The following is a 24,837-nucleotide window of genomic DNA, read 5'->3' as shown; positions in this document are numbered from 1 at the left end:
GGAAGCACCACGAGCCTTCCTAGGCACAGCTGCATTCCTGCTGCTCATCCTGGCTCTCACTCCTGCCCAGCCATACTGGGGAAATTATTAGTGAGTTTTCTCTTTATCCTCAGATGCTGAAACCAGAGAAAATCAAAGCTGAACCCCAGGGAAATTCAAGATTTCATAGTCACAGAGTGAAAAGGACAGTCAGTCTTTTTTTTTTTGGTCCTTCCCAAACTCAAGGTTATAAAAACTCCTTGCAAATTCAAACTGAAGAACAAACAGCTAAACCAAAACACTCAAAATCAAAATGTTCCTCTTTTGACATTTTTAAAGTGGCACTACCTGACTTCATGTCTTGAGATGAACTTTAGTGCCTTAAAAATTGAAAAAAAAAAAAAAAAAACCAAAAAAAATCACTGGATTAATAAAGTGAAAATGAATGGCAAGGCTTAAAACTTTCACTGAGCCTGAAATGAAATGTTTCAATTTTTTCATTTTACTGAAAAGTTGAACAAACATCCATTTCATATCAACCCATTTTTAATATTATTTTTGTTCTGTACAACCAGTGAACCACAAAATCAATTCTTTGTACTGCTCTGGTGACCAGTAGATTAAATTCAATGCAATAAAGAGACAGCAAAAACAGCCAATGAGGAATGGAGAGAAGAACAGCCAGAAAAGATGATGGAAGCAGCTCCTAAAGGTTCTGTCTGTGCCAGAACTTAGCACAACCAAAACAACCTCACAACCACTTTAAAAGAACTTTAATGCACATTGCTGCAGGAAAGAGCAGCTTCACCTGTCCCCTTTGTCACCCTCCTGCCTCCATCTGCACAATCCTGTCCCTCTGCTATCCCCTGACCACAGAATGAATGAGACCAGAAAGTGATGTAGTTAAAAAATAACTTTCTTTTCTTTTCTCTTTTCTCTTTCCTTTTCTCTTTCCTTTTCCCTTTCCTTTTCCCTTTCCTTTCCTTTCCTTCCCTTTCCTTTTCCCTTTCCTTTCCTTTCCTTTCCTTTCCTTTTCCCTTTCCTTTCCTTTCCTTTTCCCTTTCCTTTCCTTTCCTTTCCTTTCCTTTCCTTTCCTTTCCTTTCCTTTCCTTTCCTTTCCTTTCCTTTTCTTTCCTTTCCTTTCCTTTCCTTTCCTTTCCTTTCCTTTCCTTTCCTTTCCTTTCCTTTCCTTTCCTTTCCTTTCCTTTCCTTTCCTTTCCTTTCCTTTCCTTTCCTTTCCTTTCCTTTCCTTTCCTTTCCTTTCCTTTCCTTTCCTTTCCTTTCCTTTCCTTTCCCCTTTCCTTTCCCCTTTCCTTTCCCCTTTCCTTTCCCCTTTCCTTTCCTTTCCCCTCCTTCCTGTCAGACTGTTTTTCTGCCAGGTGAGTTCCTCAGCTCTGGAAATCACAGGTTTGCATGAAATTCACCTGGCAGTTCCATTCAGGAACGGCCAAACTTCTGTAGGTTGGAGTCAACTTTAGCCTGGAGAAAAGGAGGCTTGGGGGGAACATTCTTGCTCTCTACAACTCCCTGACAGGAGTGACAAGAGACAAGAGAAAATGACCTCAAGCTGTGCCAGGGGAGGACATCAGGAAGAATTTTTTAGGGGCTGCCCAGGGAGGTCTGAAGTGCCCATCCTGGAGGTGTCCAGGGAAGGGCTGGAGGTGGCACTCAGAGCTCTGGGCTGGGGACAAGGTGGGCATCAGGCACAGGTTGGACTCGATCTTGGAAGACTTTTCCAGCCAAAACAACTCTGTAATCTGTGACTCTGATATAAAACCAGCCATAAAACCCTCATAATCACTGACCAGCTTGGCCAAGCCCCGTGCCTGATGTCAGAGTCACATTTTGCTTTTGCTCAGAAATTATAAAAGCTCGTTGTCCTCCCAGCCAGGGCAGGCAGTCATACAAACCCTGGGCTGTGTGTGCCCTGGGCAGTGCTGGGTGTGCTGGAACACATTCTCCAGCCAATAAATTGGTGAATTTACCTTGAAGTCAACAGTTTCACATATTTATGTCACAGAGAATCTGGCTCATTGTTTTTAATTTGTGGTGCCATAAAACTTTGAAAGTTTTGTGAGACAGTTTTGTGAGACCAATCTTTTTTCCTCCTTTATTTTTTTTTCCTCTAAGGGAAAATTCAAGCAGCAGAACAGCATAAGCATTTCTAAGTCTGTTGTAGCCTGTGCTATGTGCACAGCAGAGATGCTGGCTTCAGGATCCTCCTCTTCCTCTTCACTGAGGGAGTGACACATTTAGGGAGCACGTAGCTGCTCAGATTTGTGGGTTTTCTAGGACTAAATAAAAATCTCTAGTGTGGCTGAATGCATTCACCAGTGCAAATCCCTTTATGAGCACACAGTTTAGTGTCCACTCTGAACTGGAGAAAGAGGGAAATAGCACAAATGTTGGTTAGATGGGACCATGGGGGTCCCTAATCCAGCCTCTCACTTGAAACAGGACCAACTCTTGAGCACATCAGCTGAGGCTTTGTCCAGCCAAACCTTAAAAGCCACCAAGGATGGAGACACCTCTCACCTCTCCACTGACTTGTCCTAGACCTGCACTGTTCTCTTGAGGAAACAGCATTTTGGGAGGCAAAAAAAAATCAGCTTTTTTCCCCAAGTAGCATCCCAACCAATTTCTGTCCAGCTTGTGCAGCCAGTTACTCCCAACCTTTCCTGTCTCAGAAGCTCCTTTTCCTTTTTAACTATCTGGGACCTGGCTGTACCAAGTGTAGGTGAGCAATTGGCTCTGTCCTGTCACTCTGCAGAGGGAGGGATGGGCAGGACTGGCTGCTTTGGTGCCACCTTCCCCACTAAGTTTTGAATCTGCTGGTGTATTTTAAGCAGACCTGACAGAGGTCTCAGAAGGATTCTCTATTTGCAGGTTTCATGAAATTAGGCAGCCTCTAACTGGTCCCACTGCAGGAGAAGTTACAAGGTGAACAGATCTCCTTTTTATACCCCAGGGTTTCCCCTTGTTCCTTACACTGAGAGCCAGACTTCCCTGTCCCCACTGTCATTTCAGAAAATGGAATTAAACTCCCACGCATGGAAAATACGCACTCCTTCTCGCACATGCACATTCCACTGGCAGCCCCGTGTGATCATCCATTTTACATTGCTGTTGTCCCTTATGTCCAAACATCTTGCAGCTTTTAATTAAGTCTGCCCAGCAATGCAGAGCAGGCAAGTGCTGTCATCTCCTCATCTCCCCTTCTCAGGGGGTGGGGAGGGAATTGGGGCACGCAGAAATGAGCTCAGCCACAGCACGAGCCTGGGGCAAAACTCCAGATCCTGCCTGTGTCACCTCTCTGCCACTCTTCCTGTGGGCTCCCCTTTCTAAAGCTCTGTGTCCTGTCCCTGTTTTCCACAGAACTGGCAGTGGCAGCCTCTGCTCAGCTGGATGAGACCCTCTCACCTTGTCCCTCTTTGCCTCCCCACTCTGACATTGAGCAAAGCCTTTAATTTTTGTTTTAAATAAAGATTTTTTGGTTGTTTTTGTTTGGTTTTTGTTTGTTTGGGGGTTTGTTGTTGTTTTTGGTTTGGTTTGTTTGTTTGTTGGTTGTTGTTATTTTGTCTGTTGTTTTTTCTAGAACTTGCTTCAGCTGAGCAGCATCATCAGGGAAATTCCTGTCAGTGCCTCTGCCTGGCAATTTGCATGGAGCATTCCAGTGCTCAGCCCACTTTTTGCTTTGCCTTATAGCTAAATAACTTCTGAGAGAAGAAGAAAAAAAAAAGGACAACATGACAACATACTTCAAAGCAGTGGGCTGAAGCTGTTAACTGTTCAGTGGTAACAGGGATGTTTTCTGGTCTGAGCAGGACCCCAGTCCCAAAGCCAAGCTGAGCTTCATCTGTTCTCCAGCCTTCCTGCAGTACCTCGTACCCCAGGCTCTGATGACTAGGAATAACAACAAGGATGGTGATAATGAATATTCAGACATCCCACAAACCACTCTCAGCATCTGCCATCCTATCTGCATTAGCACCAGTGTGCACAGATAATGATCAAAGCAGCATTTTCCTGCCAGAGGCCCCCCTAAACCACCCTTATTAGTCTGAATCAATGCTGACTAATGTGCTTCCCTAATGCAATTGTATCCACTCCTACTGTTCATGATTTAATATAAAACATCTCCCCCTTTGCCTGCCTTCCTCCTAATGCCACATGCAAGGTGCAAGCCTTGACTGAGGGTACCAAGAAAATCAGTGATCTGAGTTTTACAAGAAAAGACCTAAAATCCACTGAAATGAAATGCATGGAAGGAGGTAACAAGACTCTGGGGGTTGTAACAGTGAACTGTCTGTTCTTTCTAGGATGCTAGACCTGGATCCAGGCTTCCTATGAAAGATATCATCAGCTCTGAGGTTCTACAGCAATTCTGCTTATGCAGAATATAAAATAGCCCTGCTCACTGCAACAGGCTCTGTGCTTGCTGCTGACAAGCTCTGGACTTCAGTAGTGTTAGAAGAAGGACTCCTCCATGATTTTATGTTGCTTCCTTTTTAGCATCACCTGCAAAAAGGAGAAAATTCTGCATTTTGCCTTATGCTGCTCTTAGCACCACCAGTGGCTTTGCCTTGGTGGTTTTCCAGTGTAAATGACACAGCCCTGATGTGATGTGTCCATGTTCCCACACAGCAGGGCACCAGGGAAATCACCACTAAACAGCCATCAGTGTTTCAATTAGGGCTGGGTGAAGTCCTCTGGCCTGATTTCACATCCTCTCCAAACCCTTGGTCCCTGTGGCTGGTTCGAGATCTGCTGCCATCAGCCTTGGGAGAAGAGCAGGGGTCAGGCCAAACCTCACTCAGCAAAATCACAAGTGCCCCAAGGAACTGCCTGACAGAGCAACAAACTAAAAACCACCCAACCTAAAAAAGTATGGGAGGAAAGGGGCACTGAAGGAGAAGATTGCACAGAAAATTCCCATGCTCCATATCAGCTGCTTTTCTAAGGAAAGGATTGATATCCTTAATGCAGGATATGTGCCTCCCTTGGGCTAGTCTAGTGCAAAGAGCAATTGAGAGCCATCTTTTGGTAGGAAAGAGGCTTCTATGTTGGAATTAAACAGTTGACAAAATCCCAACAGCTTTACAGATTCTCAGAGTCAATTTAAGGAGCCCACAAAATGAGATTTTACCCCTGTGGGTTTCAGTAAAACGGAATGTTCTGGGAGAGTGTGTGCACAGTCTAGCTCTTAACTGCGAGAATTGGCTGTGGCTCCACTAATTCTCCATAGCCAGACTGAGCCTGATATCCCTTTAAAAATGCATGGGCTGTTTTTAAGTGACCAGTTCTGCCAACAGGGCCAGATATTAAAAACAAACAGCCTGTCAGCATCCAGCCAGAATCCACCTGATCATTCCATGCGCTCTGCTGGAGCACGTGAGGCTTTCCCCTCTTCCTCAGCTGAGCAGGTTTGTCCCATACTTGTATTTCCAAGGTGCTCAGCTCCCAGCAGCTCCAAGCACCACACATGAGTGGCACTCCCAAGCCCTCAGCTCCCTCTTCCAGCTCAGTGTGTGGTGTTTGGCCATGAGATGCCCTGGGTACCCTTGCAGTCATCTCTAAACTCTCTCCCTAACGACTTTCACTGGATTTTGTCTTATTTCCAGTTTCTTTTGGGAATGGTGACTTCTCCAGCATGGCCATTATCTGCAAGACCTCTCTCAGACACCTGCCATGCCCACAGAATGCTGATGCCTGTTTTCTCCCATGCTGGGATGATGGTGTTGTGCTCTCCACTTGCTCCATGTGTCTTTCATAAATGGTTTGACAACATTTAGCAGAAACAGAGAAAACAGATCCCTTTCCACTTCCCATACACAAAGTTCATCCTGAACTGAACTAAGACTTCAAATTCACATTAGTTTCCTACAAACCAAAAGGGAATTTGTTCCTTACCCCCTGACAGATAAAACAACAAATCACAGGCTTCACATGCAAACAAGATTTTGGCTCCTTTGTAAAAGTGGAGGAGGCACAGCCATGGCACAGGCTGCCTGCCCAGGGTGTGAATCCTCCATCACAGGAGACCTTCCAGGTTCCCCTCAAAGCTCTGTCAGATGTGGCACAGGTATGCCTGAGCCTGCCTTGGGGACAAGGCACAGATTAAATGACCTCTCAAGGTCCTTCCAGACCCGTTTCTCCGTGATGCTCAGAGACAGGATCCCAGGCTTGATGGATCTGTGGCCTGACCCACTGTGACAGTTTGTAGCTATGTCTGAACACATCCATCGTGTGCCTCTCTGCCCCCAGCCCCTGCAGACTCTGTGCTGGCATCCTGGGCTGCACAGCTCTTTAGCAAAGGGCAGAGCCAGTGCCAGAGGAGAGGAGCAGGGCAGGGATCTGCAGGCTGGGTCACTGTGTGTGTTGGCAGGCAGGGCAGGAGGGGAGCTGGGCAGAGCACAGCCAGGGAAAAAGGCTTTTGGGAAAAGGCATTTTCTCTGCTGCTCTGTGCACAGGCACTGAGACCTCCCCAGTGGAAGCAAGGCAGCACAGCTTTTAGCTTTTGGGGCTGTCTTCCCCCTGAGCTGTTTTGGAGAGGACAAGCCAGGACAACATTTTTAACCTGCCCTTGCTGCTGCGAGGAGAGGGGGTTCTGCACTCCCTGCAGGCTGCAGGACAAGAACAAATCATTTTTCTTCCCCACACAGAGCTGATGCCTCACAAATCTCTGTCACTCTGCCTCTGGCTCCGTGCCCATGGGATAACACTCCCTGCACACAGGTGATTCCCTGTGATTCCCTGTGATTCCCCCCTGCCCATGCCCATGGCTCCATGTGCACAGTGCCACGGGCTGCTCCCCAGCATTTCCCTGCCCACCACTTTGCATGGCTGTGTTTGCAAGTGTCTTCTGAAGCACAACAGGACCGTGTAATTATGTAAATGCACACGTGGCTGGGAGAGTTTTTCAGTCTCTTTGGGTTTCAGCACAAATCTCCTGACACTGGCTGGCTTATTCCCCTTCACTCCAAAGTGCTTGCTGCTTCAATAGGGTGTTCACATGAGCACCCCAGCTTTTCAGATTAAAATGAGGAGGAAAAAGGGTGGTTCTAGATAGCACAGCTGGCAAGAAGAGTTTGAAACAAGCAACAACTAAGGCTTAAAAACCTAGAAGGCAAAATAAAATCCAGATTCTGCCTATTCTCTGTAGGTTTTTTTAACTCTCTGCAATTTCTTAATTCAAGATCACAGTTCCTGGGCCAAGTCCAACTTATACATGGAGATAAATCCTCAAAGATCTGTGGTAGGCAGCACACAGCCGAGGCTCCTACACAGCAGTGTGAGAACTGTCACACTGACGTGCGTGGTGACATCTTTATGTGAACCTGCAGCTACTGGCAGTTCACATGTACGAGTTTGGTACAGAGGCTTGGGCTGTCCAGAGCTCCACTGATTTGAAAAAGCTGCTTGGGAACCTGCCTGTGAACTGTCTGTCACCACGAATGAAGAACACCCACCCCCTCAGCTCCTTTTCATCTCACTCTGTGCTGTGCACATTGCCATGACACTGCAGTGCCTTCATCTCACTATCAGAACGCTCCACCCCAGCCTTTGAAGCAATTTGCATTGCCAGCTGGGGGCCAGGGGGAACCAAAGCAGCATTGCCAGGTGGAATGGGGACAGTGGTGCAGCTCCCAGCCTGCAGCCATGGGAACTGGCAGAGCTCCCAGCACCCAAAAACTCATCCAAGATGCAGGAAGCCTGTTGGAAACACAAGGTGACCCCTGTGGGAGGGAGAAATGACAAGGAGGACCCAATGGATATCAGAAGGCTCATTAACTGGAACACAAGCCCTGTGAGGAACGTTTGAAGGAGCTGGGGCTGTTTAGCCTGGAGAAGAGGAGGCTCAGATGTGCCCTTATTGCTCTCTACAGCTTCCTGAAGGGAGGCTGTAGTCAGGTGGGGTTGGTCTCTTCCACTGGGCAGCACTGACAGAACCACAGGACACAGCCTGAAGCTGCATCAGGGAAGGTACAGGTTGGATATTAGGAAAAAGTTTTTCACTAAAAGAATAATAAAGTACTGGAATGCTCTTCCCAGGGAGGTGGTAGAATCACCATCTCTGAATGTGTTTAAAAAGACTGGACATGGCACTGGGTGCTATGGTCTGGTTGAGGTGTTAGGGCACGGGTTGGACTGGATGATCTTAGAGGTCTCTTCCAACCTCATTATTCTGGGATTCTATGATTTTGTGATTCTGTAATTACTTTATTATACTATATTATTCTATACTATATACACTACATCTAAACTGAATCTGCACAAGCACCCAACTCAACTCAACTGCCCAGAATCCCATGACTGCCTGCTGACCCACAGCCTGCATGCTTGGCCCTGACAGTCCAAGGAACCAAAACACCATCACTGTGGGTAAACAATCTCCATATTGCATTCCACTTTGGCCAACACAGGAGCAGCAAACGAGATAAGAATTGTTTTGATCATCCTTTTCTCTGCTTCTCTGGGGCTCAGAGAATGTGAATCCCACAGAAGCTGACATACCTGTATATTTTATATCTGGTTGTAAATCCTTGACGATGTCTTTCCACAAAGGATAAGTAGCTCCGTGAGTGGTGGAAAGGCCCCCTGTCTGAAATAAGCCAATCAAACTCCTTGGAGACATGTTGGTTGGTAGCAGCTGGGTCCTGGTGGGAGGGCTGTATGAGTATATGGTCCCATATAAACAGGAGGTAGAGGAACTCAACAAGCCTCCAGTTCATGCTTTTCTGTCTGCCTTTTTCCTCTCATTCTTGCTCCATTCTGTGGAGTCCTGTTGGAAGAGAGAGGGGATAGGAGGAGGGGGAGAGAGAGAGAGAGAGAAATTAGGGGAGGGGAGGAGAGGGAGGAGGGAGAGAAAGAGAGAGATTAAATATGCTCTGATCCTTTGACAACCTTCTCTCAGGGTGAAAACAGATGTGAAAAATCAAGTACTAAAAGACTTCAGTTTGCCCGTGTTACACCTTAGAGTATTTGGCAGAGTTTTATTCATGTGTTTAAGTGGTGCCTTTAACCTCCTGAGCATATACCACCTTTGAAATAACCAGGTCCTGACCTGAGACATCCTCACCCCAGCTTCTCCATCATTTCCCTCGTGAAGATCTCCACAGTGCTGCAAAGGCAAGTGAAGGCCAGGCACTGGGGGTGGCTGCACCCTAGGCTACAATTACCCCTTTATTGTCCCTTTAATGCTGTGCCAGAGAAACGTGTCTTCTGCTTTCATGTCTCTCTGATGATCTGTAATCCATACTCTGTGCAACCTGAGCAATCTATAAAGACCCAGCTCTTACTTTCAAGCACTGCCAAAGAAAGAAATAAAACAAAATAATTACCCAGGTCTGGCGACGGCACACACGGACACTCAGGCACACACACAGACACACACAACTATGAAATCCTGCCAAACTCTGACAGATAAGAATGTCCTCACCCTGCTTTCCTGCTGGTGAGGTGTGTTTGGTGCAGGGGATGGGGTCTGTTGCTATTTTGGTTATGGTGGGACCTCGAGGCTCTCCCCAGGATCAAGGCTCTGCAGGGTGACAGGCTAAACATGCACATTCAGCCAGGGAGATCCTTCCCAGCACCTGGAGCAGGGCACACTCTCACTGCCATGGTGGGAGAGCAGCAAAGCAAGGCTGGGGACAGCCCTGTGTGAGCCAGCTCCTCCCCCAGGCCTGTGACAGGACATATGATGAGTGGGAAGGCCATCAGGGGTAAGGTGCCCTGCTAAAGGTTACACAGCAAGCCATGGGTACAGCTGGAAGAGAGCCCTGCTCTCCTGACTCCCATTGCCAGCGTCTCAGCCCTTGGCTCGTCCTCCTCCCAGCCAGGCTGCTGGCACCTGGCACTGCTGGCACCTGGCACTGCTGGCACCTGGCACTGCTGGCACCGTGCCCCAGGGGGCAGGTGAGGGGCCTGCTTAGCTGTCACCTGCCACCCAGGATGGTCCCCTCCTGCTTCCACAGCAGCAGCTCAGCCTGTTGGGCTGTGCTCCTCACCCCTGGGAGCTGCTTGGAACAAGTCCTCTGCACACTCACAGCTGGTTCCTGCTCCTGCCTTCTGGGTTTTGTGGAGGGAATGCCAGCACTGTGGCCTGGCAGTGATCTTGAGGCTGCTCCCCAACTCTGGAAGCACAAGCTGTGCTCAGCACAGGTGATACCCACCTGTTTCTGTAAAATACAGTGCAGAGAGACTGCAGATACTTTTTAAAGCAGGAGAAATGAGGCTACTCAGAGCTTTGTCACAGTGAGAGTTCATGTCAGGCTTCTTTGTACACCTCCAGAAAAGTTTCTGGTTTTGAGCCTGAGTCCTCTCAAAGTTTGTAGCTCCCAGAAAGAAAAGATTTTGCTTTGAGAGTGTAGGAGAGGTGTGCTAGAGGTGCCTCCTGCACTCCCAGCACTGTGTGAGCCTTGGCTGCTGCTCCCAGCAGAGCACAGGGCAGAGGTGCTGGTGGCCAGCCTGGCCATCCCTCTGCTCCAGGAGCTTTCCCTGGAGCATGGCAGGGCTGCATGCCGTGGCAATGAGTGTGTGAGGTGCTGTGCAGGTGGGTTGGAGCCCTGGATGTGCCGGGCAGCTCAGGAGCCCTCTCTGTGTGCCAGAGAGTGGGAGCCTGCACGTGGGCACAGCATGTGCTCCAGGAGCTGCAGCAGGCTCAGCAGCACTCCACAGAGCTGAGCTGTGTAAGTCATAAAGATGACACTCAGCTGTTGCATTACAGGAAGAAATGGGGGGCCAAAAATATAAAGTATGGAAAACTCAGCCAATGCTTGATTTTTCTGTTGGTCCCATATAAACTTCTTTCTAATTGCAGATGGAATGTTGCTGTTATTAAACCTGGTGGTACCTGCAGTTCCTGTTGTTCCTTTTCTGGAGACATGTTTTTAACATCAGCCTTCTCCACTGACTCCTATTTCACCCTGAACAGGGCAGTCCTCAGTGCTTAGTCCCTCACATCAGACACAGAATTGTTCTACTTTTCCTTACAAACCAGGGGAGTTTCTAGCCCCATCCTGAGGGCAACAGAACACAATCCAAGTGGGCCACAGAACACCCCTGCTTCCACTCATTCATGAGCCCAAGGTGGTTTCTGGGGAATGCTCCCAGATACATCCCCCCCATCAGCGCCTCCAAATTCCAGTTCAGAAGTGCATCTCTACTGCTTTTCCACCCAGGCTCCTTCCCTGCCTGGCTTTGCTGTCCCATCAGCTGCAGACTCAGTGTATTTGCCATGAGCTGGGTGTGCAGACAACAATCAGCTGCTCTGTACATGTTGTCCCAGCTTCCTCGGTTGTCTGTTCATTAAACTCACCCAAAGCTATTCCCTTCATCTGCCAGCCTGGATCAGTTTTCCCTTAAATATTTCACTGTCTGTTGGATTTCTGTTGCAGAGAGAGGAAGGGAGCTCTTATGTACCCAAGTGGAGGACAGCCCCCCTCCAGTTTGCAGCACAGTGCAAGTGAGAAGTGAAATATGAGAAGAGCCAGACAAAAATGGTCCTCAGAGAAACCCCAGTGTGTCCTCCTACATGTGAGTATATCAACTTGTGAAAGAGAGGAGATGGTCCCTAATTCCCCACACACAACTCTTCATCCTTTCTTCCTTTCCTTTGGGGCACAGTTGGAGTCAGGATGATTGGGGCTGGGATGTTCTTATCCAGGAGGTAAGATATGGGCAGAACATGCCTTGAGACCACTGAAGAAATGATCACATCTCCAGCCTGGAAGCTGCCTGGATCAGTTCTGAGGGCAGGGAGTGGTGCCTGAGGCAATGGAGGATGGTGGAGCACAACTGGGTCCAGACTACTATCACACCATCAACTTTAATTTTTTAGTAGTATCTTTTTCCCCCCTGTAGCTGCTGTAGAGATGTTGTTTCACATTAAAGATTAATCCACTCCACAGGGCTGGTCCCCACGGAAGCTATAAAGCTTACTAAAGTGGGACAATCTTGTGCCTAAGACAATATTGTGAGGTGCACTCAATCTACCTCCTAACAAGCTGGAATCTGAAATTAATTTTTCTGGTGTCTTTATGGAGCTCCACTGATGTGAAATATGTTCTGTGGATTTGGCAAAAGGAACCAGGCAAGAGGCAGGGTGGGGATGCCTCCAAGTCTAGAGCCCTTCGGTGGGAGACCCCAGGCTAACTAAGAGCTAAATCTGGCACAGAAGCAATCTGCAGACTAAAGAGTGGGCTTGGGGGAGGCAGACACTGAGTTTTGATCCAAGAATCCAATGTTTTGCTCAGCTCTGCCCCAAACTCCCCCTGTGACCTTGGGCAGTGCCCCTACATGTGGGGTCTCGGCCTCACTTTCCAATTGTCAGCATGGAGTCACGATGGATTTGTGTGACTCTTTAGACCAAGAACTTGTTGGAGAGGCCAGAATTGGGCTGTAGCACCTCCCAAAACACAAACCTGCTGCCCACGTGGCTCCCAAGGTGTTTCTGTCCCACAGTGAATGCCAACCACTTCAGCAAAGGGCAGCAGTTAACCACAGCCAGCTCTGCAGCCCATCTCCACAAGAAGGAGAAGCACAGCAGAGCAGGGAGGGAGCTGCGTCCTTCTGGCTCGTGTCAACAAACACCATCATGCAATCATCACATCTGTTAATAAACATGGTCCGTGGGTGAGCCAGGACATGGCTCCAGTTCACAGCAAACAAGCAGTGGGAGAAGAAAATGTTGGAGGTGCTGACTCTGAGTCATGGTACAGTCATTTTCCAGCTCCATCCAGCATGGCAGCTCATCCCCCAGTGCACATGGAGATCCCTCTTAAAGCCCCTTGGAGTTTGTTAGGTGGCTTAAGATGCCCTTTTCCTAAAACCAATTCAGCCTGGAACATTAAATGTTCCTTATCTTATGAGTCTACAGGATTCTTGGAGGAAAAATAGGCAAGCATTTTCTGTAAAGTGCAAGTTGTATTTGAATGTACACTTAATTTCTTTGTGATTGATATCTGTGTGTTAATTATATTCTATTTTCAGCAATACCTTCGCTGTCACAAGGCAGTGCCTTTTATCCAAGGAGTTCAAATTGAATTAGAGACATTAATTAAAGCTCTCAGCACTCTAGTAAGGCAGGCAAGTGCTGTTACTCCCATTGTTTCTTGAAATAAGAAGAAAAGAATAGAGCTGGATGTCTACTTAGCCACTTAAAAGGTAATTTTTATACAGTGGGAGAGCTCAGAGTGATAGATTTTGTACAAAATTATACTGCAAAGTCTGTTTCATCCAAGGGAGGCTGTGCAGCCCCAGATCCCTGCTATAAACAGGCAGACAGGATGCAGGTGCTCTGACTCTCCATCACTTGCTGTGAACACTCCTCTGCCTCCTGGGATTTCCTACCTTTCCCCTAACCCCTGTACCTTTCATTTATCTCTTCTATTAAATACAAATTGATCTCACACACATCCCTTCTGTTTTCCCATGCTCGTTGTTGTGAACTATTTCCATCAGAAATGCAGACTCAGGAAAGAGAAATTACTGAACACCTTATTTGCAGCGCAGGAAAAAGTCCCCTATCTCTTTAAGCTTCATGCACCAATAATTCTTCCTTGTGTCCCACATTTGGTTCTTGGCAGGTTGAGAGAGGTTTCTGCCTGCTGCCATTTACCAGAGGGAAGAGGCTAACAATTGCTATTTGTATCTGAAACAGTTCTGCTCTTCAGCAACTTCACACACGGCTTTAGGATGCTGATAAATTAGTGAGAGACTGAAGTGTCAGGGGAGAGATGAAACAGCTTATGTTAGTTTAGAGCTCAACCCTGGAAAGTGACGAATGTCTGACCTCATTTCAGAGAACAGATTAAGTGTACCCTTAATTTTAAGTACAGGATGTGCTACTCCAGCTTTTATTCAGCCATGCCTGCTTTGAGTTTGTGCATTCAGGTTCCTGGACAGCTAATTGCTGCCCCACACCTTTAGGATTTAACTTGTGGAGCAGTAACATTTCAGTCCTGTCCCTAACTGAGAGATAGCCCATGAAAATATTGGAAAGACAACACAGGAGCAGCCCTGCCTGTCCTTTGGAGACACTGCCCAGGAACCCACCCAAGCTGGGGACACCTTTCCTCTGTCAGGGCCAGAGGAATTCAGGCAATGGGGATGGAAAGGGAAGCCAGTCTGTCAGAGTTTAAGTCATATGAACTGCTGTGGATAAACCCGAGCTCTGGAAAAACAGAATTTGGGCACTTCTGACCTAGATGTCTTTACAGCTCAGACTGCAGACACTGACACCTGACTGAGTCAGGGCTGGAGCTGCAACTCAGCAGTGGCTCTGACTCTCTGGGTGACTGTGGCATACAACACTGTAAAATCCCAAATGCTTGTAAAGCTATTTTCTTAGGAAAGTGGGAATTCACTATTTCAGGCAGTGATTGGCTAATCCATCCCCAAATCTCAGTAATTCTGCTCTGATCAGTGTCTAAATTTGCATTATTCTTTCACCACTCCGGTTTTAAATATGCATGAGTGGTTAGACCTGCGGGATATTCATCAGCCGAAATATTTTTGGGTGAGGAGAGGCAAGGAGAAAAGATGAGAAATACCTCTCCAAAAATACCAACAGAGTCCACAAATTCACTTCACTTTTGCCAAACTGCTCATGCTGAAAAAAATAATGATTGGGAGATGTCAGTGTTTGGGTTGTGAGAGCTCCAAGGGGGTATCCAAATCTCAGTTTGAAACTACTGGAGCTTTTTCTCCTGTTGATTTGTCTTTCCACATGCTTAAGATGGAACAGTGATAAAAATATCACTTTTTACCCCAAATGACATGTAGAAAAGATTTTTTTTCTTCTTTTCAGTCCATCAACATTTTGCTTACAACTTGTCAGAATATTTCGTGAACCAAAACCACCCCACAAACCCTCTTTTATTAATGCAGTTCAGCCAGCAGCCTACAGGGAGCAGTTTTTGGGCAGAAATTCCAAATACTCCCTCCCTGTCAGGAGGCAAGAATTGCAATGGTAACAGCTCTGTACCTGCTCTCAGCTTGTTTGTCCCAACACTTCAGCTAATTATAAACTCCTGGTGTGATGATGAGGCAGATGAGAGGTGGCTTCAAACCAAGCAAGAGTAGCAGGTGACTCCACCAAGTCACAAAATCAGGTGGTGCTGGACAAAGGGAGTCAAACCTCAAAATCCTGATCATAAATCTGCTGGCCAAGGTGCCAGAGTCACTGCTCTGAATTCCAGGCTCCACAGGCACTTGGGTCAGGGCTCTGCATGGAAAGGAGATCCTTCTCACAGTGCTCCATAGGTTGGGAAAATAATGAAAATGAACTTCTGCTCCTGCACACACATACATGGGACAGGTTTATGGCGAAGTGTCACAGGGTTAAGGAGATGGTGAAGGGTCTAGAGGAGAAGCCATAGGAGGAGCTGCTGAGGTTTGTCTAGACTGGAGAAGAGGGGACTCAGGAGAAGCTGTGGCATTCAGGTTCCTCACAAGGGGAGGTGGAAGGGGAGGCACTGATCTCTCTGTGACCGGTGATGGGATTGGAGGGAGCAGCTGGGGCTGGGCCAGGGCAGCTCAGGCTGGAGCTCAGGGCAAGGTTCTTCCCCCAGAGGGTGCTGGCACTGCCCAGGCTCCCCAGGGAATGGGCACGGCCCCGAGGCTGCCAGAGCTCCAGGAGCCTTTGGCCAGCACTGCCAGGGATGCCAGGGTGGGGTTGATGGGTGTCCTGGCCAGGAGCTGGGCTGGATGATCCCTGTGGGTCCCTTCCCACTCAAGACTCTGTGATTCTGAAGCCAATCCTGCTGAACCCAAGTCTGGAACAGTGGGTGCTGCACAGACAGCAACCAGCAAGGCGGTGCGTGCCCCAAAAAGCTCAGAATCCATTTAGGAGAGCAAGGACAGCAGATGGCTGGGGACAGATGGGGGAAGGCAAGGGAACAGTGAGCTAATCCCGCTCAGCGGGCTGCGGAGCAGCGGTGTCAGCACACCAGCAGCCCAACTGTTGGCAAGAGTTTGATAGCTATTGTCACAAATGAGAGTTAAAAATAGGGAGACTGGATAATGAGCTCGCTTTTGTAGATGTTTGTGAGGAACTCCTCTCATTTGTGAAGTGGCAGAGATAGAATGAATATAGATGATAATAATAATAATGATAAATTGCACTTTTCTGAGCTGCTTATTAAAAAAAAAAATATGGCGGGTGTTGAGCAGTGATTTCTATTAAGCACTGCCCTGAACTTGAAATTATTCCTACTATTATTAAAGTATTGTCCTAGTTAGTCCACTTCCCCATAATTTCTTTTTAAGTTACACAAAAATGCAGCTCTATCTTCTGTCTTCCTCAGTACTTATACCCCTCATATCAAAGTCCCGTAATCTTACAAGCATTAATAGATTTTTATCCTTGCAGTAGCTTTAGGAGATGGGGAAAAGCTGCTTTTTTCCATTCAGCAGGATGGGAATTGAGACACAGGGTAGATTAATGGCTTGTCCCAGCTCATTTTATAACTGCTTGAGGAATTCAACCCAAATCTCTTACATCTCCTTGCAGTACCCTTCCTACGCACCTTCATGCTACTGTTCCAGAATTAGCTGGGACTTGCCACAGAGCTGCTTAGAATTATTTTGGATTGCTCATTTCATGTCAGGAAAATGCCAATTCATCAGAGGCAAAACACTTTGTAGAAATTTGTTGATTTAAGGGGGGGAAAAAAAAGGCATTTTGAAAAGTCAGCTTTTCTTTGGAACAGAATGTGTTGAGTGTTCCGTTTGGAAGGGATTGGTTCAAGATTGTGTTTTGTTTTTCATTACATGTTGAGTAACATACATTCAAAATCAAAATCAAGTGTTTTCTTAAGCTGTGTGTTTTGACTGAGCTGAAATAGGTTTCGTAATTTATGCACAAGAGGAAATACCCAAATTCATTTAATACTTTTCTCACAATTTGGAAAAAGAAACACCTGCAAACCAGACACAATAAACTGAACAAAAATCATACTGTTCCCTGCAATTTTTACTGGAAATTCAGGAAAGAGTAATCTGAATCCTCGGTTTAATGAGATCTGAGCCAGCATCCAGAAATCCTGGTTTTTGCTTTCAGAAGTGCTCCATCCTGCTGCCAGTCTTTCTAACATATTCAATTTCAAAAATTGAGACCTGTAAACTGAGAGGCTGAAAGAAAAAAAAAAAGTGGTGCCAAAACTCCTTTGGAGAGCAATTATGCAATATTCAATCCAAGAAAGTCAACTCATATCCCACACCTGGGAGTCTGTCCAGTATTTCTATTACAAAGTTCATTCCTGGGAAGAGACTTTGTCACCTAAGCTCACATGGAATGATCCCACTCCACAGGGCTTGGGAAATGCAAACTACCACTGCTTCTTTCAGTAAAAGAAGCTGAGGTTACCTAATCCTTGCAATTGGTTTATCTTCCCATTTGTCTTGTCCCTCTAAAAGGAGCTTAGCCTTTGGCTGGGTTGTTGTGTTCTAAGAGTGGAGGAGCAGAAGGGGTTAAAATCCACAGGCCATTCCTTCTCCTGCTACAGCTCCTGCTGCTTGGATAATGCCAGCCTGCCTGCCAGGATGAAAGGCACCACTGGAGCTTCCTCTGGGCACCACATTTCCCCACCACTCAGCTGATGGAGCCAAGAGAAGCAGGGGCAGCTGGAGAGGGGAGAGAAAAGGCACTCTGAGCTGTCACTTGCAAATTCCAGCCTTGGGCAGCTCCTCCTTCCTTATCCCCCAGAGGGGATGAGGAATTTGCCACAAAACTCTGTGTGCATTCAGTCCCCCTGGTTCCTGTCTCTCCCCTGACAGGGCACTCTGGAAGCAGGGAGGCACCTCCCAAGGATGCCATGGCTCAGGCTTCTGTGGGGGAACAGAGCTGCAGGCAGGGCCAGGGTGAGCCCAGCTGGTCCCTGATGTGGGCTCCATGTCCCTGCAACTCCCTGGGGGATGACTTAGAGGTGAGGTACACAAATCACAGGTCTAGGTATGCAGGGCACTGCTCTGAGGCTGGAAACACCCAGGGTCAGCCCCTTCTGCAGCCCAGGCACCCCACAGAGGAGAAGTCAGATGCACTGCACATCAATTCAGGCTAGAAAAGTGAGCTAGAATGAGTATTAGCCCCAAATGACAGCATTTCATAGGCAGCTTCTGCAGCAGAAGTCAGAAATCTGGAGCTCAGGCTCCGCCATTGCAGGTTCTCCTGCAAAGTCTATTGAAGTCAATGAGCCTTGGGTTGGATCTCATTGCAAAAAGATAATCAAATACCATATTAACTCTTAATTTGGAACAGGGTATTAAATTAGAAACTCACATTAACCTGGAACTGCATTTATATAATGAGAAGATTTAAAAGCTGTGTATCACGAAGGTGGGAGAACTCCTACCCAAAGCTGTTCTCAGCAGCCCTGAATCCCAGAGCCAATCCACCTGCAGCACTGCATTTCCACCTATTCCCCAAGCCCTGAGCCTGGGGTTTCCACTGGGACAGAAGGATGTGTGGAAATAAAGCCATCTCCTCCTTACCAGTATTAATCTGTCAAGCACAGAAGGCTGGTACCAGCTAGGCTCCAACCAAAGCCAAGAACTAGAAAATCCCAGAGGATCTTGAGGATCTGTGCTGGCATCACAAACACCCTCTCCCATCAGTGCACCAGCTCTGCAACACAGATATGCTAAAAAAATTGAAAACTGGAGGGATTCAATCCTTTCTGGGATTAAAGTTCAACGCCATCCAGGTCTGAGCATCTCAAACACTGCAGCCCTTTGTTACCCACACTCGAGGCCACCTCTAGCTGCGAGCTTTATTTATTTCCTTCTCTGAGACTGTTCTGCTCTGTGCTTAATCCATCTCCTGACCACCTGGAGCGTTTGAGAGTCTTGGCTGTGATGCTTGTCTGTTTGGATAGACTCTAAGTAGAGCTGGTCAAAAAATTTTGACAGAACAGTTTTTCGCAGGAAAACGCAGTTCCCTCAAAATCGAAATGTTGCATGGGAACGTCAATTTTGACAAACTTTTTTCCCATTTGAAGTGTCAAAACAAATCAGTTTGATTTTCTCTCTTCATTTCAGTCATATTGAAATGTTTAATTTTGAGGAAATAAACACATTATTTTTGTATTGTTTCAATTAATTTGTTTTGACATTTCTCCATATTGTGTATTGTATTGATATATGTTTAGAATACATTATACATTGCATAAAGCTGTTTATTTTTATTTTATGTATTATCATACAATGCCAAATATTTCCCACAGCATCTTAGTGCTTCAGCACTAAGGAACAGAAGATATCAATGATCTCAAGTTATTACTGCTTTTAAATTTTTAGGTCATAAGAGCTTTGTGGGATCATGGTTCTCCTTCACACTGAAGTTTATAAAAAGCCACCACATGTCAAAAGGCAAAAATTTCCCAAGGAAATTGTCCATTTTCCAAGCAGTTCTGTCAGCTCAATAACAGCAAAGTAAAGCTCCACTCCCTTCTGCACACCAAAAAACCAACTCCTCTACTTGTTAAAGAAAAAGAGAAAAAAATAGAAGAAGAAGATAATGCAGATTTTCCCAGAGTGCAATTTGTATGCAATGTTTTCCTGAGCATCAGGGATTTAAAAGTCTGCATACCATTGACCTCCTGGGACCTCTGTCTTCCAAACCACTTACGCACTTTTAAAAGATGTATTCCACCTCCTTCTTGGAAGTCTACCTGATTTCCTGATTTTTTTTTTTTTTTTTTCTTATTTGAAACCACATTTCTGCTCCCCTGCACGTAACAGAGGGGAATCACTCAGTGAATTTCTGCTGCCAGGCCCATGCAGGTGGTGGGAAAAGTGAGTTGAAAAGAAGGGCAAAGCAAGAGGCAAAGGGGAGAGCAAGGAGCTGAGCCTGCAACAAGGCACCTCCACCCATTTCTCTCTGCAGGGACAAGATGTCCCCAGGGTCCCCTGAGCAGCCACAGGGGCAGTGCGCCCATTCTCAACGTGGACAGAGGCAGGAGCCCACCCCTGTGTGGGATGGGGATGGAGAGAGAGCAGAGCCTGGCCATGCACGACCTTTCTCCTTCCCTCTCCTCCCCTTCAGCAGGGATAAAGGATCCCAAGGGCTGCTCCTTCCTCAGGAAGGCTCAGCACCCTGGCAGAGAGGGATCAGTCATCACCACCTCTCCCAGGGGGAGCACTGGGAATAAAAAGAAGCATCCCCAACTTTTGGAGATTTATTTACAGTGGAAGAGGGGTTTTTCTGTCTGCTCATGCCTGGTGCACCAGGCTCCGTGGTTGGAAATCTGAATTCCCCCAGGCAGCTGCTGGGAGTGCACCTCTGAATGCAGATCTGCCTGGAAGTGTCCTCGTGCTCCAGCTGGCCTGTCACTATGGATTACAGCTCTTGGCTAATAGTGAGCACTGCTGGAGTCTGAGACTCCCATTAAAAGCTGATGTTTCCACCTCCCCGCCCCACAAATGGCTCCATCCCATCCCAGCTGACGTTTCTGTGCTCATGGCCTCGTCTCTGGGGTGGGGAAGGAGTAAAGTGCCTCAATTTGTCTCAGTGTTAGGCAACAATGGAACAAGTCAAAGGCAGGAAAGGAGGTTTGAGGATGATCAATTTTGAAAACTGTGGGTAATTTTCTTGAGAGCTGACCTTACCCCTTGTCACCAGCACATCTGTAGGATTGGAGCCCCATCCCTCTGACAGCAACAGTACAACTGAGCATGGAGTTACCCCCTGGAAGAGTCCTTGAGGGAAATGCTTCATTAGTCCAAGTTACACTGTGGAGTGTCTTTGGAAAGGAGGAATGCTCCTGCAGGGAGATGCTGCCCATCCGTGCCAGACACTGCCAATCACAGCGAGCCCTTCATGGCCCGAGGGTCTGAGGGCTGCTGACAGATCCAGCAGAACTGGCACGGACACTCAACCTTTCCTCAGTGCCAGGAGGAGATCACTGACCAGGAAGAACAGCACATGCTCAACCAGGCTCTGCAAAGGGAGGCAAGAAGGCCTGGAAGAACTGAGAGCTGTTTGTAAAACAAGCAGTGCAGTTTCAGCACAGCCTGTGCACTTGGCCGGCGTTGCCATCGCTCGTGGGCTGGCCCAGGGGTGACTTCCAGTTTGGCAAGTGCCAGGTGCCATCACAGCTCCTCCTGCTCCAAGGGAGACATTCAGAATGAATGCCTACAAAGCTTCCAAAGAATGCTGAGAGATTCACACCTTTGTGGGCTGGGGGAAGGACAGGGCATGCTGAGTGGTACTTTAAAGTTTCCCTGGCATGGTGTCCTGCCAAAGGGAGTGAGCAGTCCCCTCCACCAGCCTGCACACATTCTCCTGCTGGAACTCCTCACCCTGGATGGATCCTGCACGCCCCTGAAGCTTCCCAAAGTGACTTTGAAAGCAATCCAGAGTGAGTGTCACATTTGTGTCTTCAACAGCCTGACTCCCAGAAAGATCCTGTGCAATCAGCTGGCCAAATCCAAATCTGAAAAACACCTCCATGGCTGGTCATGATTAATTAATTCTGCCTTGACATTCCCCAGGGCACCTAGCAGCTAGTCAGAGCTGCCAGAGAAAGAGACACTGCTGTGGGAAAGGATAAATAGTCTTTCCTCAACTACAGACATTGAATTAGATAATAAATAGCTGGCTGGATACATAACTTTGTATGAGTGTTAAATTAAATGCAGAACAGGAATACAGCTGGCTTATCCCTGTGAAATCAAAAGTGTTGGGAAGGAGTTTCCAAAGAAGGAAGAGTATTTAGAGTCTGCTGTGCTCATGAAGACACAGCCTGAAGTTATCTATCATTGCTTATGCGACTGTTTACAATGACAGACAGCTATTCTTGGACATTTTATTCCTGGTATAATATTCCCAGACCAGAGCAGCTCAAGGAAACTTCCCTCGAATTTATACTTTTGTTTTGTCCCTCCTCCTGCAGATGAGACAACACCTTTGTTCCCACAGGAACACAGTTTGTCCCCACCAGCTGTTGTGGGCTTAGCCTGTGCTCCTCAGAGAGCTGCAGCTGCCAGCCCAAAACTGGGGCTCTCCTATGTCCCCCTTAAACACTTCAGTCCCCTAAACCCACAGGTTCTGCCCAGATTTTCCCAGGGACCACACAGCAGAGGCTGCAGTGACAAACAGGGGATCCTGCAGAAGCTGGCAGGGGTGTGGTGACATTCCAGGCTCAGGTGGCCCAGAGCAGATGGCTGTGGGACCCTGCCAGCAGAGCCAGCACAGGGAGCACCATCACCCCTGTCTCACTGGATGTGCACATCCACAGCTGATGTTCCTCCAGTGCCACAAGTCCCTGTGCACAAACCCAGCCACACAACTCAAGTGCAGTCTGAGCTCCTGTCCCAGCACAGGGCTCTGCTGCTTCCCTTACACATCCCCCAGTCCTGGAAGCCTTTTCCCTGTATCCCTGAGGAGACAAGTCCCACCTTGCAGAGATGTTGATGTTCTCCTCCTGAGACACTCAGCTCAGGCTCTGCTCCCATTGCAAGGAGATTTCTGAGTGTGCAGGGGCTTCCTCTGCTGTCCTGCACCTCATCCAGAGTCTGAAATCAGCTCAGATCATCCTGTTCCTCCTTCTTTGCAGCTTTCCTTCACCCACCTTGCTCCTCCTTTCTCCATCACAGCAGGCACAGCCAAGACATGTTATTAACACTTGCCACTTCGTTAGCAACCTTCTCCAGGAGGAGCAGGGGAGAAGAGAGGGAAGTGTGCAAAAATTGGAGAGTCGGGAAAGTTGGATTAAAGGAAGAGTAGCAAAGACTTGAAGGTGTGAATGAGAAAGTGCAGGAGTAGAAGGAGTATGAGACAAATCTAATGGGTGAGAAAGAGATTTATAATTAATCCCCAGGCTGGTGAGAAAGCAGGGAATGAAGTCAAGACCATCCTCTTCTCTACATGGCTCTGCTCCTGATTTACTTTGAGTTCAGACAGATCTTTTTATTTTCTCCTTTTATCTCCCATCACTCTGGACCCTTTGAGTATCTGTTATCTGAGGTAGGAATTGTCTTTAACTGTGTGCAGCAAAAAGGAAACTGCAATCATAGGCACTAAAGGATGCGAGACATTGTTTTTAACACATCCTAAAATTAGGCTCAGAAAAGTGCTTGGGGATTGTCTGCCAATGTTTATTAATTCAGATTGAATTCATTAGATAGTTACTGTCAAAAAGTGGGATGGGAAAAAATTAAAATAATCAAAGTACATGACTGCATTATTTCTTAATGTAAATGCTTCATGATGAGATGTCTATAAAGTAGATCTAGCAGGAAATGTTAAAAAAAAACCCAAGACCAACCAAAAGTGAAATAATATGGTTATGAAAAAAGTTATTCATTTATACAAAATTCAAGTCTTGAAATTATTTTCTACTCTCTTTTCCTTTTAGTCTCAAATATAAAATCTTTTTCATTCTTCCCCTGCCACACTAATTATATTTAAATACCTAAAAGTAATTTTTTTCCCTTCATTTTTTCTTCCAGAGCTAAACTGATGAAAAAAAAAGAGAAAAATCATTATTCACCTATTCCTACCAGGAATTCCAATAACTGTCTGTCAGATCTTCATAACAACGTGAGGGATCTCAGCAAGGCTGAGTTTCTCTGAGTTCCTTAAGCTGGTGACTTTCAGAGTCCTTTGCTGTCTTCTAGTCTAAACCTGCATTCAACAGAGAACTTAAAATGAAATAATTAGATTTACAGCAAAATAGATGAGCAAAGCCCTGCATCAAAAATGAGTGAAAAGTTTCTCAGGAAATAATCTGAGTGAATTTACTTTTTCCATTAGAAGTTGCCATATGCTGCTGGTTTATTTTAAGACAGTGACGCCATCCCTTTTCAACCTCTATTTCTCTGAATTCTTCTTTTTCACTTCTCCTGGTTTCCCTCTTTTTTTTTTTTTTTTTAATCACCACAGAATGAAACAGGCACAAAGTCCCTATAGAAAATTGGAACATGTGATGTCCAAGTGCCTGTGACATTAAGCCAAAAAACCAAAAAAGCAGCAGAGCTCCCTCCATCAGCCATCCATGACTCAAACCCCTGAAGAGCACCCAGAAAGAGACACAGGCACAGCCTGTTCCAGGGATCCTGCTCCTCAAGCAGTGTCTGCACCCATTTTTGTGTCTGCTTTCTGCAGCACAGGACCCTGCTCACAGCAGTCGTGGTCCTGGAGGTATTGAGGGAAGCAGCACCTGCTCAGCTCCCTGCATGCAGAGGATTTAAAGAAAATTAGGTATGTGTGTAGGAATTGAGCATCTAAATATTTCTGGATGTTTCCACATTGCCAAAGATCTCACCTCCCTGTATTAATTTGCTCTTGGATTTTCTCCAGGAGAAGGAAACAAACTTCCCCTCAGAAGTAACCCAGTTCTGGGAATATTTTGCTTTATTAAAATCAGTTTTGGGCAATATGAGCAAGGACAAATCCTCCAGTGGTTTATTGCCATCTTCCACAGTCCTGCAGCACTGTCCCAGCAGATGCTGCATGCTTCAACCCTCTGCATGTGGGGCATGGAAAATGCACCCAGAGTCTCTGAACACAAAAATACTGCTGGGAATTATTGAGCTGGGAATCAGTCCTCATATCCCTTCAAGAGCCTGGAATTTTAAACTTACACCTAAAAATAAAATCCAGAGTGTGTCTCAGCTCTCCTGTTGATTTCCTTTCCCCGAGCCCAAACACTGCTGATGGAGGTCTGGAGACCAGAGCTGTGCAAGGGCAGCAGAGTGTGTTTGTCCCAGCCCTTCCATCCACCACTGCCACAGCACCCGAGGGAGGGTCGTGCCCCAGCATCAAAGGTGTCCCTGTGATGTGACACACGAGGGTTTGGGGACTGCACTTCCCTGGTGTCAAGGCTTTACAGAAGAGCTGCCTCAGAGGAGCAGCAG

At 46.9% G+C, this 24,837-nt stretch overlaps 1 protein-coding gene across 1 annotated transcript in view; it reads right to left on the bottom strand.

Annotated features, from left to right (window-relative positions):
- The window catches only part of BRINP1 (BMP/retinoic acid inducible neural specific 1), a 90,827-nt gene that overhangs the window by 54,069 nt on the left and 11,921 nt on the right, over positions 1 to 24,837 (bottom strand). The window contains exon 2 of the mRNA XM_059865220.1: positions 8,494 to 8,761. Coding sequence (XP_059721203.1) covers positions 8,494 to 8,711 — 218 coding nt within the window. The 5' untranslated portion in view covers positions 8,712 to 8,761. The remainder of the gene's footprint in view (positions 1 to 8,493; positions 8,762 to 24,837) is intronic.

This window comes from Haemorhous mexicanus, chromosome 21 (assembly GCF_027477595.1).
Source record: "Haemorhous mexicanus isolate bHaeMex1 chromosome 21, bHaeMex1.pri, whole genome shotgun sequence".
In the NCBI taxonomy this organism is placed as follows: Eukaryota; Metazoa; Chordata; class Aves; order Passeriformes; family Fringillidae; genus Haemorhous; species Haemorhous mexicanus.
Note: the sequence above shows the minus strand (reverse complement) of the source record. Positions and strands in the feature narration are given on the sequence as shown.